The sequence below is a fragment of the Ornithorhynchus anatinus genome, chromosome 9 (genome assembly GCF_004115215.2).
Source record: "Ornithorhynchus anatinus isolate Pmale09 chromosome 9, mOrnAna1.pri.v4, whole genome shotgun sequence".
In the NCBI taxonomy this organism is placed as follows: Eukaryota; Metazoa; Chordata; class Mammalia; order Monotremata; family Ornithorhynchidae; genus Ornithorhynchus; species Ornithorhynchus anatinus.
This window is the reverse complement of record NC_041736.1, coordinates 4,917,199-4,931,877: the sequence shown is the minus strand read 5'-3', so window position 1 is coordinate 4,931,877 and position 14,679 is coordinate 4,917,199. Positions and strand designations below refer to the sequence as shown.

At 58.8% G+C, this 14,679-nt stretch overlaps 1 protein-coding gene across 1 annotated transcript in view; it reads right to left on the bottom strand.

Annotated features, from left to right (window-relative positions):
* Positions 1-6,551: 6,551 nt before the first annotated feature.
* ACVR2A (activin A receptor type 2A) overlaps positions 6,552-14,679 on the bottom strand; it is an 84,995-nt gene continuing 76,867 nt past the window's right edge. Inside the window, exons 8-11 of the mRNA XM_029071885.2 lie at positions 13,512-13,626; positions 10,740-10,878; positions 10,512-10,642; positions 6,552-10,121 (exon numbers count right to left, since the gene is read on the bottom strand). Of these exons, the coding sequence (XP_028927718.1) occupies positions 9,927-10,121; positions 10,512-10,642; positions 10,740-10,878; positions 13,512-13,626 (580 nt within the window). The 3' untranslated portion in view covers positions 6,552-9,926. The remainder of the gene's footprint in view (positions 10,122-10,511; positions 10,643-10,739; positions 10,879-13,511; positions 13,627-14,679) is intronic.

The following is a 14,679-nucleotide window of genomic DNA, read 5'->3' as shown; positions in this document are numbered from 1 at the left end:
ACTGTTCTAAGCGCTGGGGGAGATACAGGGGAATCAGGTCGTTCCACGTGAGGCACACAGTTAATCCCCATTTTACAGATGAGGTCACTGAGGCCCAGAGAAGTGAAGTGACTCGCCCACAGTCCCACAGCTGACAAGGGGCAGAGCCGGGAGTCGAACTCATGACCTCTGACTCCGAAGCCTAGGCTCTTTTCCACTGAGCCACGCTAAGCGCTTACTAGGTGCAGAGCACTGTTCTAAGCGCTGGAGGGGATGCAGGGTCATCAGGTTGTCCCACGTGGGGCTCACGGGCTTTATCCCCATTTGATAGATGAGGTCACTGAGGTCCAGAGAATAATAATAATAATGTTGGTATTTGTTAAGCACTTACTAGGTGCAGAGCACCGTTCTAAGCGCTGGGGGAGAGACAGGGTCATCGGGTCGTCCCCCGCGAGGCTCACAGTTAATCCCCATTTTCCAGATGAGGGAACTGAGGCACCGAGAAGTGAAGTGACTCGCCCACAGTCACACAGCCGACAAGGGGCAGAGGCGACATTAGAACCCAGATCCTTCCGACTCCCAGGTTCTAGCCGCTAGCACTAATAATAATGTAATAATGTTGGTATTTGTTAAGCGCTGACTATGTGCCGAGCACCCTTCTAAGCGCTGGGGTGGACACGGGGGAAGCGGGTCGTCCCCCGTGGGGCTCACAGTCTTCACCCCCATTTTCCAGATGAGGGAACTGAGGCACCGAGAAGTGAAGTGACTTGCCCAAAGTCACCCAGCCGAGAAGTGGCCGAGCCGGGATTTGAACCCATGACCTCTGACTCCCGAGCCCGGGCTCTTTCCACTGAGCCGCGCTGCGGCTCAAGGCCAAGCTGCTTCCCTGCTTATCCCTGCCCACAAGGCCTTGATAGTCACCCCAGCCCCACATCCTTAGATTCTTCCGTGTCTAATATCTGCAATTTCTTGGAATTTCTAAGTCTCTCCCAACGCACCCACACCTCACCCCCACCCCCTCCACCCCCTCCGATGTGGCATTCGGTTTCCTTTCGCCATCTGTCTCCCCCCTTCTACACTCTCGGCCTCTCTCTGTTGCCCGGTCGTCCGTTCCAAGCGCTCAGTACAGCGCTCGGCACCCAGTCGGCGCCCAGTAAATACGATTGAAGGAATGAAGCCGTACCTGCCGGGTTCTCAAGCTGCAGAGATTGATCTGGGTGGGAGGGGGACACCCCGTGTCCACGCACACTCCAGTACAGAGAAGCAGCGGGGCTCCGTGGAAAGAGCCCGGGCCTGGGAGTCGGAGGTCGTGGGTTCTAATTCTGTCTCTGGTCAGCTGGGTGACCTCGGGCAAGTCACTTCTCTGAGCCCCAGTGACCTCATCTGTAAAAACGGGGATTAAAAAAGGCGAGCCCCGCGTGGGACCACCTGATGCCCCTGCATCTCCCCCAGCGCTTACAACAGTGCTCTGCACAGAGTGAGCGCTTAACAAATACCATCCTTATTAATCCCAGCTCCACCACTGAGCACTGGGCGAGTCCCTCCTCTAGGCCTCAGTTCCCTCATCTGTAAAATGGGGGGGGGGGGGTGAAGACTGGGAGCGGCGTGGCTCAGCGGGAAGAGCCCGGGCTTGGGAGCCAGAGGTCGTGGGTTCGAATGCCGCCTCCGCCACTTGTCGGCTGGGCGACGGTGGGCAAGTCACTTCACTGGGCCTCAGTGACCTCATCTGTCAAATGGGGATGAAGAGCGTGAGCCTCAGGTGGGACCACCTGATGACCCCGTCTCTCCCCCGGCGCTTAGAACAGGGCTCGGCACCTAGTAAGCGCTTCACAACTACCAACATGATTATTATTCCGTTGTATCCCCCCCAGCGCTTAGAACAGCGCTTGGCACAGAGTAAGCGCTTAACAGATTAACAGAGAAGCAGCGTGGCTCAGTGGAAAGAGCACGGGCTTTGGAGTCAGGGCTCATGAGTTCGAATCCCAGCTCTGCCACTTGTCGGCTGTGTGACTGTGGGCGAGTCACTTCACTTCTCTGTGCCTCAGTTCCCTCATCTGTAAAATGGGGATTAAGACTGTGAGCCCCACCTGGGACAACCTGATTCCCCTATGTCTACCCCAGCGCTTAGAACAGTGCTCGGCACATAGTAAGCGCTTAAAAAATACCAACATTATTATTATTATTATTATTAACAGATATCATTATTATCATTACACCGCCCCTCCATGTTAAAGCCGTGTGACTGTGGGCAAGTCACTTCACTGGGCCTCAGTGACCTCATCTGTCAAATGGGGATGAAGACTGGGAGCCCCACGTGGGACCACCTGATGCCCCTGCATCTCCCCCAGCGCTTAGAACAGCGTTCTGCACCTAGTAAGCGCTTAACGACTACCAGCATCATCATCATCATCATCATCATTATTATTATTATTAAAGCAGGAGTCCCACTCCCCCGCAGCCACCCTCAATCTTGTTTTCCAGCGACAAGAGGGGCGGCTCTCTTCCTGAGAGACCTGAAAAAACGGGGCGTTCAGAAGGGGGGTGGGGGTTTGATGGGGGTGTAATTAAAGGGCTGCGTTAGAAGCGCCTCCAAATCCACCTGGTTGCAATAAAGTCGCGTTGTGTGGGGAAGGGGCGCGTAGTAAGAGGTGGGAAGGCGGCCAGTGCCGCCCCCTGCCGGACACGCCGGAGAATCAGCGACCGTCCGGGAGACCGTCCGCTGCCTTCTGCTCTCCTCTTGATAGCTTATAATAATAATCATCATCATCATCATCATAATGATCACAATAACAATCATTATAATCATAATAATCATGATAACAATAATAATAACAATAATGATGTCGGTATTTGTTAAGCACTTACTATGTGCCGAGCACTGTTCTAAGCGCTGGGGTAGACATAGGGGAATCAGGTGGTCCCACGTGGGGCTCCCAGTCTTCATCCCCATTTGACAGATGAGGGAAGCGAGGCCCAGAGAAGTGAAGTGACTCACCCACAGTCACCCAGCCGACAAGTGGCAGAGCTGGGATTCGAACTCATGAGCCCTGACTCCAAAGCCCGGGCTCTTTCCACTGAGCCACGCTTGTCGGCTGGGTGACTGTGGGCGAGTCACTTCACTTCTCTGGGCCTCTCAGTTCCCTCATCTGGAAAATGGGGATGAAGACTGGGAGCCCCACGTGGGACAATCTGATTCCCCTGGGTCTCCCCCAGCGCTTAGAACAGTGCTCTGCGCAGAGTAAGCGCTTAACAGATACCAACATTATTATTATTACTAAGCGCTCCGGAAAGTACAATTCAGCAACAAATAGGGACCATCCCTGCGCACAACGGACGCGCGGTGTCGTCCTCCAGACTCTGGCCAAGCCTCCCAAGCCGCATTAAGGTCACGTCTCCTTCAAGAGGCCTTCCTGATCCAACCCTGTTTTCCCGAAACACTGTACTAAGTGCTCGGGAGAGTCCACTACATCCACCGGGACCCGGCCAGCGCCCGTCACCCAGCCCCGTCTCCGTGCTGGGCGGCCGGGGCCTCGGCTGGACCCCAAGGAGCGGCGTGAGGAATAGCGTTAGTCGCAGTACTGGTGCAGCGTGGCTCAGCGGAAAGAGCCCGGGCTTGGGAGTCAGAGGTCGTGGGTTCGAATCCCGGCTCTGCCGCTTGCCGGCTGTGCGACGGTGGGCAAGTCGCTTCGCTTCTCTGGGCCTCAGCTCCCTCATCTGTAAAATGGGGGTGAAGACTGGGATGCCTCGGGTGGGACCACCCGATGACCCTGCATCTACCCCGGCGCTTAGAACGGTGCTTTGCACGTAGCAAGCGTTTAACAAATACCACCGTTCTTATTATTCACTAAGCGCTCCCTCTGTGTCGAGGACTGTACTGAGCGCTGGGAGAGAATACACGGGTGGGAATTAGACCCGGTCCCCGTCCCTTCGGGGGGGGGGGGGCGGCTCACAAACGCCTCTGGACTGGGAGCTCCTTGCGGACGGGGGATTGTGTACGTTTACTGTCCTATTGTCCTCTCCCAAGCGCTCTGTACAGCGCTCCGCGCTCAGTAAGTGCTCGATAAATACGACCGACTAGGAAGCGTGAGCAGCGATCCGGTCGCCCTTCCTCTACCGGCCTGGATGAGGCGCCGGCCTCCAGGCCGACCTCCAGGCCGACCTCCCGGCCTCCCGCCTCTGCCCGCTCCGGTCCGTCCTTCGCTCTGCTGCCCGCGTGCCTCGTTTTGCTACAGAAACGTTCAGAACGTATCACTCTGCTCCTCGAGAGACGTCCGGGGTCGCCCGTCCACTTCCTCGTCCGGCGGGAGCTCCTCGGCCTCGGCTCTAGAGGCCTCCGCCGCCTCGCCCCGTCCTACCTCTCCTCCGGCCCGCACGCCGCGCTCCTCCGGGGCCGCTGACCTGCTCACCGTCTCTCGAACCCGCCGCCGACCCCTGCCCACGTCCTGCCTCAAACCCTCCAGACGATTCCTCTCCCCCCCACAAAGCCTCACTGACGGCCTCCTCCTAGAGGCCCTCCCTGACTAAGCCCCGCTTTTCCTCATCTCCCACCCGCTTCGGCACCGCCCCGCCTCCCTCCCTTCGCCCTTCCGCACACCCGGGCTTGGTCGTCGGAGGTCACGGGTTCGAATCCCGGCTCCGCCACTCGTCAGCCGTGGGACTGTGAGCAAGTCACTTCACTTCTCTGTACCTCAGCGACCTCATCTGGAAAATGGGGATGAAGACTGTGGGCCTCATGTGGGACGACCTGATGACCCTGTATCTATCTCCCCCAGCGTTTAGAACAGTGCTCTGCTTAGAACAGCGTAGTAAGCGCTTAACAGATACCGACATCATCATCTCCGCTGTCATTTTATTGATTTTACTGATCTGTATTGACGTCTGTCTCCCCCTCAGACCGTAGGCTCGTTGTGGGCCGCGACTGTGTCTGTTGATTGATTATTGCCCTGTCCGCTCCCAAGCTCTTCGTACAGTGGCCTGCACACGGTAAGCGCTCAATAAATACGACCGAATGAAGAATTCTGCCAAGGGTGTCAGCTACCGCGGGGGGGGGGGGGGGGTTCAACGCCCCAGAGTAGCGTCACGGTGTCCTTTCGCGTTTGGCTCTTCGAGGCACGAGGAAGACGAGAAAGGCACGCAGTGAAGGGCTCCAACCCAGAAGCGGCGCGGCTCAGTGGAAAGAGCCCGGGCTTGGGAGTCAGAGGTCATGGGTTCGAATCCCCGCTCTTCCACTTGGCAGCTGGGTGACTGTGGGCAAGTCACTCCAATTCTCTGGGCCTCAGTGACCTCATCTGGAAAATGGGGATGAAGACTGAGCCTCACATGGTACAACCTGCTGACCCTGGATCTACTCCAGCGCTCGGGACAGTGCTCTGCACATAGTAAGCGCTTAACAGATACCAACATTATTCTCCTTCCCGCCGCGGTGCTCCTCGTCCGGCCGGGGCGTCTGCGGCCGGATCCCTCTCCATCCCAGGGTTTGGGGGGCGGCCGGGCGGCCTCGGGGCTGGGCTGCGCCCACCGACCAATCCCTCGGCCGGAAGGTATCGGCTTTTCCCTTCAGCCACAAGACCAACTGTGAGAAAGGAAAAAAAGGAGATTTTCCTTTCCCCCTTAGCCTCCAAATCAATCTTCAGTCCTTCTTAGGGTCCGGTCGGCAAGTATAAATAATAATACTGACGATAACGTATTTCTTAAATGCTCCGTGCCTCGCACTGTGTTCAACACCACAGTGGATACGAGCAAATGGGGTTGGACCCAGGCCCCGTCCCGCATGTGGCTCTCGGTCTCAATCCCCATTTTCCAGATGAGGTCACTGAGGCCCAGAGAAGTGCAGCGACTTGCTCAATTTCATTCAGCAGCCAAGTGGCAGAGCCGGGGTGAGAACGACAACCCCCCCGCCCCCCCGCCTTGACCACTTCCTCCTAGACGGGGAGAGAAGAGGATCTGAAGCAGCGCGGTTTAGTGGTAAGAGCCCGAGCTTGGGAGTCAGAGGTCGTGGGTTCCAATCCCGGCTCCGCCACTCAACTGTGTGACTTTGGGGGAGTCACTTCACTCCTCTGGGCCTCAGTTCCCTCATCTGGAAAATGGGGATTGAGAGCGGGAGCCCCACGTGGGACAACCCCATCAGCTGGCACGTCCCCCAGGGCTTAGACCAGTGCTCGGCCCATAGTAAGCACTTGACAGATACCATCGTTATAGTGTTGGTATTTGTTAGGCGCTTACTATGTGCCGAGCACCGTTCTAAGCGCTGGGGTAGATGCGGGGTCATCAGGTTGTCCCAGGTGGGGCTCACAGCTTTAATCCCCATTTGACAGATGAGGTCACTGAGGCCCAGAGAAGTGCAGTGACTCGCCCACAGTCACCCAGCTGACGAGTGGCAGAGCCGGGATTCGAACTCATGACCTCCGACTCCCAAGCCCGGGCTCCCTCCACCGAGCCGCGCTGCTTCACGGTTATTACAGAGTCTGGAGAAGCCGGATCCCGCCCAAAAAGCCCCTCGGCAAATTGAGCTCTCTGCCCTTGAGGCAAGAGGAGACGGACAAGACGGACAGACGCCGCGCAGGCACATCATCCAGTAGTCACTTGTTTTTTATTTAACTCTGGGGGGCGGGGATAGCATACATTTTATTTGTACAATATTTAACAATCACTTTTTTTCCAGGGTAGGGCCTTTTTTTCTTTGTTTTTTCCATTTTTTTTTTTTATTTTGATACTTGCGGGAAAAAAAATAGCAAGTACAGTTCGACAGTAGTACAGTATCCTGTGCCCAAAACACTGACAAGAAATACAGAGAATAAAGCTAAAATAATTGCTTACCAAGATTCTGAAGAGGTAACAGATAGTATATGGATCGAGACTGCATAAAAACGTACTGCTGGTTGGATATCTGAGGTAAACGATGGTCAATCGAAAGATGCTACTTTATCGGTTTGCCCGTAAACGAGTAAGTGATCTAATGCGCGATATTCCAAATGTGCCTAAAAAGGAATCCGTTAAAAAGGTAAAAAAGAGAAACGGGGAGGGTCTAGAGAAGCCGTCTTCTCTAAAATAATCATCAGCAGTTCGTTTTTCTGAAGTGAACTCGGGGAGGGGGGTGGGGGGAGGGGGGGAAGAGAGAGCTCCAAGTGGGCCTTTTGTCCCCAACTACATTTCAAGGTGACGCGAAGCTTGTTCCTGTCCCAGGAGAGTCGTCTTTACCGACGAGGGAAAGAAAAGAACCAAAAGAAAAAAAATCCACGCCGTGGGGATTTTTAGGATCGGATTCCCAGGAGCGTTCGCGGATCGGCTACGTCTCTCCTGATCTGCGTTTCCCACCTACGGCCGTGAAGGAGAGTGCAAATTCAAGGAGCGACAACGAGGAGGTACAGTCTCCGGGGTGGAATTCGAAAGGTACCTAGAGTAAACGTACAGAGGGGAGTCACACTTCACATGCTCACAACTGCCTAAGCATCTAAACCGTAGGAGCCGCGGGCGGGGCTGACCCTCCGCCCGACCCTCCGCGCCCCGCCGGCCCTCCGCCTACGGAGATCCGGGTCGGGGAGGGAGTCGACCGGGAGAAGGCGGGGTCCGAGGAGGGCGGCGGGGAGCGCCGGGTCCGCGAGAGGAGGCGATCCGAGCCGGGACCGGCCATCTCTCTCGGCGCCGGACCCGCCCCGTCTCCCCCCCCCGGGCTCCGGCGTCTGGCCCAGACTCGCCCACCTCTCCGGCGGCGGTAAACCGAGGCCCGCGGACGGCCCCGCGGCAGGAAGCGGTAACACGACTAGGTATCGGGACGGGGTCACTGCACCATTCTCACGTCACTGGTTAGAAAAAGGGTCCGACTACCAACATCGTCTTCCAAAGGATACGTCGTAAAATCGGCTAGCTACGATAAGTACGATACCCCGGATTTCTTTTTTTTTTTTAAAAAAAAAAAACGGCTTTTCCCTCCCGCGGAGGCCAAGGGGCATCGGCGGGGAGAGCGGGCCCTTAGAGATCGCCCTCGACCGCTCCCGGAAGCGGACGATCCCCCCGCTCCCGACGGCGAGGAGGCTCCGCCGCCCGGGTCGGGCCCGCGGAAGCGCGACGGAATTCCCAGGCGAGTTCCCGCGGACTCCGCCCTCGCCTTCCCCCTCGAGAGTCCCGTCGACCGGCGTCTTCTTCGTCGAATACCTAACCTTGATTGTTCCCAGAGATTAAGTGCATATTCTATGTAAAATGTAGTGTACGGTGTGGTCTAAGAACCGGCTGAAGATAACTTATTCACAGTGAGTTCCTGATCGTGACGATAAAAAATTCCTTTAAAAAACCTAACGCGTGATTTTTTTTTTTTTTTTTTTAAGAAATGACCCGACAAAACGTACGCTCGTCTAATACTGGCTGTCGATTCGGTCGCGTAGGGTGTTTTAGGAGACGATTCCGTCGGACCTTTGGGGCCGGGGCGACGCGGTGGTCCGACCGTCTTCTTCCCAGGGCGGCGGTGAGTTTTCCCGAGCGCGTCGGCACCCGCCCACCCGTCGGTTCTCTCTGCTTCGGCGCGTGTAAGGCGACGACAACGTCCTAAAACCCGACGTCCTAAATCGGCGGTGGGGGTCCGTCCGTCGGGAGAGCGACTTCGACAGGGTGACGGTGTGGTTTTCGCTAGGCTGAGCTACCTACGCTCCACTGGTTACCTCGGGCTGGGGATTGCATATTTCGAGTCGTAAGCGTGACCGGTTAGCTGTCCCTGATTTCGATTATCTTTTAAGCGGTAGGATCCGAAATCCTCCCGGCGAGTACAGCCCCCTGGCCTCGGCTCTCCTCGCACGCGTCGCAGGCGTCCGGCGGACGGGACGGCGCCGGGGGCGGAAGGAAGGGCGGCGAATCTCCGAGCGGGAGGGGGGGGGAGGAATCCCGGCCCACGCGGCTTCCCCGGGGCCGGCCGCGTTTTCCGACACCTCTCCGACCCCGGCAAACCCCGAGGGTCCCGGGGTAAAGTGAGCGAACGTGGCGCGCGAGGGTCCGGGGGTGGGGGCGGCGGGGACCGGCGGGAGGTCGCGAAGCCCGGAGGACTAAAACCGGGGAGGGGCCCCGGCCGCTTGCGGGAACAAAGCGACACGACGAGCCGCCGCGAGGAAAAAGGCGCGGGCGCCGCCTCGCCGTCGGTCGTTTCCCGAAGGCGGCCCGGCCGGTTCCCCGCCTTTAAATAACACCGTGCGTTGGGAGTACGTCATTACAAAACATGGATCGATTTATTATTCAAATCTGTTAGTGTTTTCAACCTTATAATTTAGCAACCGTGGAACTGAGGTATACCTTGTTGAGGGAGGTTAGAGTAATGCTTGGAAGCCTCTTTACTGTATCCCACTCTGATTACTTGTTGTTTATGTACACAGAACAGCAGCACACTAAACATTCACAAGCTGTGGCATATTGGCATTACAAGAGTCATTTATATAAACACAACAGCAAATGCAATAAAAACAAGTTACCCTTTTTCGAAATCTGAAATGAAACTTTTTTCTTTCTTTTTTCTGGTTTTTGATTTAAAAAAAATAGCAGTAGTTCATTTAAGGAATCAGTCTCTTCCGACAGACGTTAAGAAACCCGACGTCAGTTTCGAGACCCTCGCTTTCTCCAAGCGCCTAGGAGGGCGGTCTCCTTCGCGTGCGTCTCGGCGGCCCCCGGGAGTCCGCCGCCGCCGCCTCCTCCGCGCGCCCCGGGGTCCCGCGGGTCTCCGGCGGGGGCCCGGGGGGCGGGGGGCGGAGGGGGATCGCGGGATCGCGGGATCCGGGCCGGGATCTGGGCCGGAGCGAGACGGCCGCCTTACCGTCGTCCCCAGACGTCGGCTCGCTCCTCGGGGTCCCCGGAAAACCGGCGGCGGAGGCGGCCGGGAGTCCGTCGCTCGGGGCTGGGCTGGGGGGCGGGAGGAGGAGGAGGAGGAGGAGAACGAGGAGGAAGTGGGGGAGGCGGGGTGACCGCCGCACCTATCATAGGCTGGACTCTTTGGGAGGAAAGTCAACGTTTGTCACCATGGTGACCACTGTCACAATGTCCTCTGTGGTTATGATACTTGTGAGTCTCTGCATCTGGATGATCCGTTCTTCCACGCAGCCGGCCGACAGCCGGGCTTCCGCGTCGTGATCCCAGCACTCCTCTATCGTCTCGCAGAGCATGGCCATCCCCTGGAGGAGGCAAGCCGCAGACCCAGGGGTTCGCACCCGCGCGTGTCCGGGTGCGCGCCGGGGGCGGGGAACCCCCGTCCCGAACCCGTCCGGGCCCGAGACCGGAGGCCTCTCGGGCCCCTCCCCGAAATCCTCCCCGAATCCGAAGCCGGCTCCCCTCCGGCCGGCGCCTCCCCGCTGCTCCCACCCCCCCGGGCCCGGGGCCGTCCCGCCATCTCGGCGAGCGTCTTCGGGAATCTCATCCCGAAGCGCCACCGGGGGCCGGGGCAGTGGCTCCCCCCGGGAGAAGGTACGGGGAGAGCCTGGAGGGCGGCTCGGCCCCGCGCTCGCCTGCGCCCGCACGTGTGTACGCGCACACACACTCAGAGCCCCCCACCCCGCGTTACTCACGGCGTGTTTCTGCCAGCACTCCCTCAAAACGGGCCGCTTCTTTTTGTGCACGACCACCTCCTGCATGTCTTCCAGGGACGGGTGCTGGCCGATCTCCTCCTCGAACGGCAGCATGTACTCGTCCACGGGACCTGGCGGCCCCGACGAGGAAGTCGCGTGAGCGTTCCCGGCCCCGAGCGGCGGCCCCCCGGCCCCCCCGGCCCCCCCGGCCTCCCCGGCCCCGCTCACCGTCCGCGGCGGTGCAACGGGAGGCCAGCTCCCACAGCACCAGTCCCGTGGCGTACATGTCTATCCGCAGAAAGGCGTCCCTCTGGAAGTTGATGGCGCCCTCCAGCACCTCCGGGGCCATGTACCGCCGCGTCCCCACCTGCGAGGGGGAAGGGCGGCGTCAGGGCGGACTCCGGCGGCCAAGGGGACGGAGCGGGGCCCAACCTGTTCGGGGTCCGGCTTGCGCCGTTTCCCGGGGCCCCACGGAGGTGGAGGCTCCTTCCCGAGGCGGGGAATGGGGTCCGGTCTGGTCTCCCAGGGGACCGCGAGCGTTGGGCCTCGACCTGCAACTTCAACTGGCGACTTCTTCCCCACAGCTTTCAAACGGCCCACGTTTTCTCCGGCCCAAAAAGATCCCTCCTTTGACCCCGCGGCTGCCTCCGGTTATCAACCCATCTCCCTCCTACCATTCCTCTTCAGATCCCTTCAGCAAGCGGTCTACACCCTCCGTCTCAGGTTCGTCTCCTCCGATTCCCTCCCTGACCTCCTCCGATCCGGCTCCCGTCCCCTTCACTCCACGGAAACGGCCCTCTCCAAGGTCACCGATGGTCTCCTCCTCGCCAGATCCAACGGCCTCCACTCCATCCTGCTCCTCCCGGACCCCTCGGCTGCCTCCGACGCTACGGATCTCTCCCTTCTCCCGGAAACGCTACGTCTGACCTCGGCATCGCTGACCCCGTGCTCTCCTGCTTCTCCACATCTCTCTGGCCGTCCTTTCTCAGTCTCCTCCGTCGGCTCCTCCTCCGCCTCCCGACCCCCTAACGGCGGGAGTCCCTCCGGGTTCAGTTCTGGATCCCCTTCTATTCTCCATCTCCACCCGCTCCCTTGGAGAACTCAATTCGCTCCCAGGGTTTCAACTACCACCTGTTGAGGACGATTCCCAAATCTCCACCTCCAGCCCCGGCCTCCCCCTCTGCCGTCTCTCATTTCTTCCTACCTTCAGGACCTCTCTCCTTGGATTTGCCGCCAACCCCTCCAATTTAACAGGTCCAGAACTCCTTATCCACCCACCCAAAACCCGTTCTCCCCCTAACTTTCCCATCACTGTAGTCGGCACCATCATCCTTCCCGTCTCACAAGCCTGTAACCTTGCCTTTATCCTCAACCCGTCTCTCATTCAATCCACACGTTCAATCCGTCACTTGATCCCGTCGGCTCGACCTTCACGCTAGCCCTAAAATCTCTCCTTTCCCCTCCATCCGAACTGCTCCCGTATTAATCCAGACGCTTATCCTCTCCCGCCTCGATCGCCCTCTCGGCCTCCCTGCCGACCTCCTGTCTCTCCCCATTCCAGCCCGAGCTTCGTTCCGCTGCCGGGGTCATTTTTCTCCGGAAACATTCGGGCAGGGTCTACGGCAATCCTCAGGGGCCTCCTCCGGTGGTTGCCCTCCAGCTGTGCGTCGAGCAGAAACTCCTTACTCTCGGCTTCAGAGCCCTCAGTCGCCTGGCCTCCTACGTCGCTGCTGCTCTCCTACTACAGACCGGCCCGCAGGCTCCGCTCCTCTGGCGCCAACCTACTCTCTTCACCTCCATGTCGTCTGTCTCGCCGCTGGCTTCTTACCCACATCCTGCCCGTGACCCACAGCGGGGGGAGGGAGGGCGTGTGGAGGCCAACGGTCCGAGCTCCGTTTGTGCAGCCCGACGGCCGGGGGGGCTCCGCGCCCGACCGCCACCGGCCTTGGCTGCTGTAGGCTCCGGTCCCAGCTGGCGTCCCGGACCCGACCCGCCCGCTCCTCCCCGGAGGCCGGCGGCCGTTCCCGGGAGCGAGGCAGCGGGGTCGGGCGGAGGCCGCGGCCGGGAATCGACTCGCCGCAGCTGGGGACGGGGAGAGACCGCCGGACCACCCCGAGCTCGGTCCCCTGCCGCTCCTCACGGGGGAGGGGGCGGCGGCTGCAGGGTGTGGATATTCGGGGGCCTCGGCCCGCCCGCCTGACTGGGCCGGGGCCCCCGGGACGCCGCCTCGGCCCGGTCGCCCCGGAGTCTCGCTCGCCTCCGGCCGGACGGCCCCCCAACGGGATGGGGAGGGAAGTCGCATTTCCCAGCTTTCGGCCGTTCCGCTTTCTGTCCCCCACCGGAGAACAAGCCGGGACAAAGCCGCCTCCGTTTGTTAATGAAATGTACATCGCCTTGATTCTATTTGCTACTGTTTTAATGAGATGTTCATCCCCTCGTTCTATTTATCGCCATCGTTCTCGTCCGTCCGTCTCCCCCGATTAGACTGTGAGCCCGTCAAAGGCCAGGGACTGTCTCTGTTACCGATTTGTACGTTCCAAGCGCTTAGTACAGTGCTCTGCACATAGTAAGCGCTCAATAAATACTATTGAACGAATCCGTTTGCTCTCTCGCCCCCGCAGAGGGCTGAGCGCAGCTGGCCGCAGCGGTGGCCACAGCGGGGGGTGGCGAGGTCAGACGGACCCCCAACCGGCTAGGTCTGCCCACCCAGACCCACAGGTTCCTGGCTCGGGTCCCACGGCCCCGTCGGCTCTGCCTCGAGGGAAGCGTTCCCTCCCCTTTCCCCTATCGCCCTACCTTCCTGCATCCCCGAGCCCTCCTGGCCCACATCGTCCTGGATGGGTCCCGACCCTTTATAAACACATCCCCTGATGCTTCTCTCTCCAAAACGGGGACAGGACAGGACGGGAAGGGCCGGCGGCCGGCCTCCCCGCGGCCCTGGGCGAATCAGGCCGGACGGGACAGCAGGGGACGCGTCGCTGAGGCGTCGGTCGGCCTTACCTGTCCGTGGGTGTCGCCCGCAGACTTCCCGGCCTCAAACTTGAGCGCCAGCCCGAAGTCGGCGATGCAGGCTGTCAGGTTGTTTTTCAGCAGCACGTTTTTACTTTTGATATCCCTTCAGTGGGAAGACAAAGACACGCCTAAGTTAGGCTGAGAAGGCGAAGGTCAAGTTCTCCGGCTGGGGCGGGCGGCTCGGTGAGGGATTTCAACCGGAGCACTGAAGGCGCTTAGCTACGGTGAGCAAGTCACGGGAGAAAACCCGCCCCACAGCCCAACGGGGGCCGACCGGGAGAAAAGGAAGATCGGAGCCTCCATCTTCTATTGGAAATTCCCAGTGGTGGTTTCTTCTCCTTTCCTTCCTTTTTTCCAAGCAGCGTCTACAGGGCAAAGTCAAAGGCTGGGCTCCTTCCACCTCTTCCAGCAGCCCCGCCCGGGAGGGCGGATGAGCAGCGGGGATGAGCGCGGGCCGTGGCTGTTCCCCGGGGGAGCGGTCAGCCCAGAGCTCCGCCAGTCCACAAATTGAATCCATTTCATTATAATAATACAAATACTAGAGAAGCAGCGTGGTCTGGTGGAGACGGCACGGGCTGGGGAGTCAGAGGTCGTGGGTTCATTCATTCAATAGTATTTATCGAGCGCTTACTATGTGCAGAGCACTGTACTAAGCGCTTGGAATGAACAAGTCGGCAACAGATAGAGACGGTCCCTGCCGTTTGACGGGCTTACAGTCTAATCCCAGCTCTGCCACTTGCCTGCTGTGTGACCTTGGGGATGCCACTTCACTTCTCTGTGCCTCAGTTCCCTCATCTGTAAAATGGGGAGTAAGACTGAGAGCCCCACGTGGGACAACCTGATTACCTCGTAACTATCCCAGCACTTAGACTAGTGCTTGGCACCTAGTAAGCACTTAGCAGATACCTTATTACTATTAATTTGTTAAATGCTTACTAGGTGCCAAGCACCGTTCTAAGCCCTGGGGTAGACAGAAGCTAGTCAGGTTGGACCCAGTCCAAATGAATCTATTTCATTATTATTTATAATACTAATAGAATTTGTTAAATGCTTACTATGTGCCAAGCACTGATCTAGGTCTCGGGGTAGATACAAGCTAGCCAGGTTGGACCCAGTCCCTGACCAATATGGGGCTCGGTCTTAATCCCCATTTTAC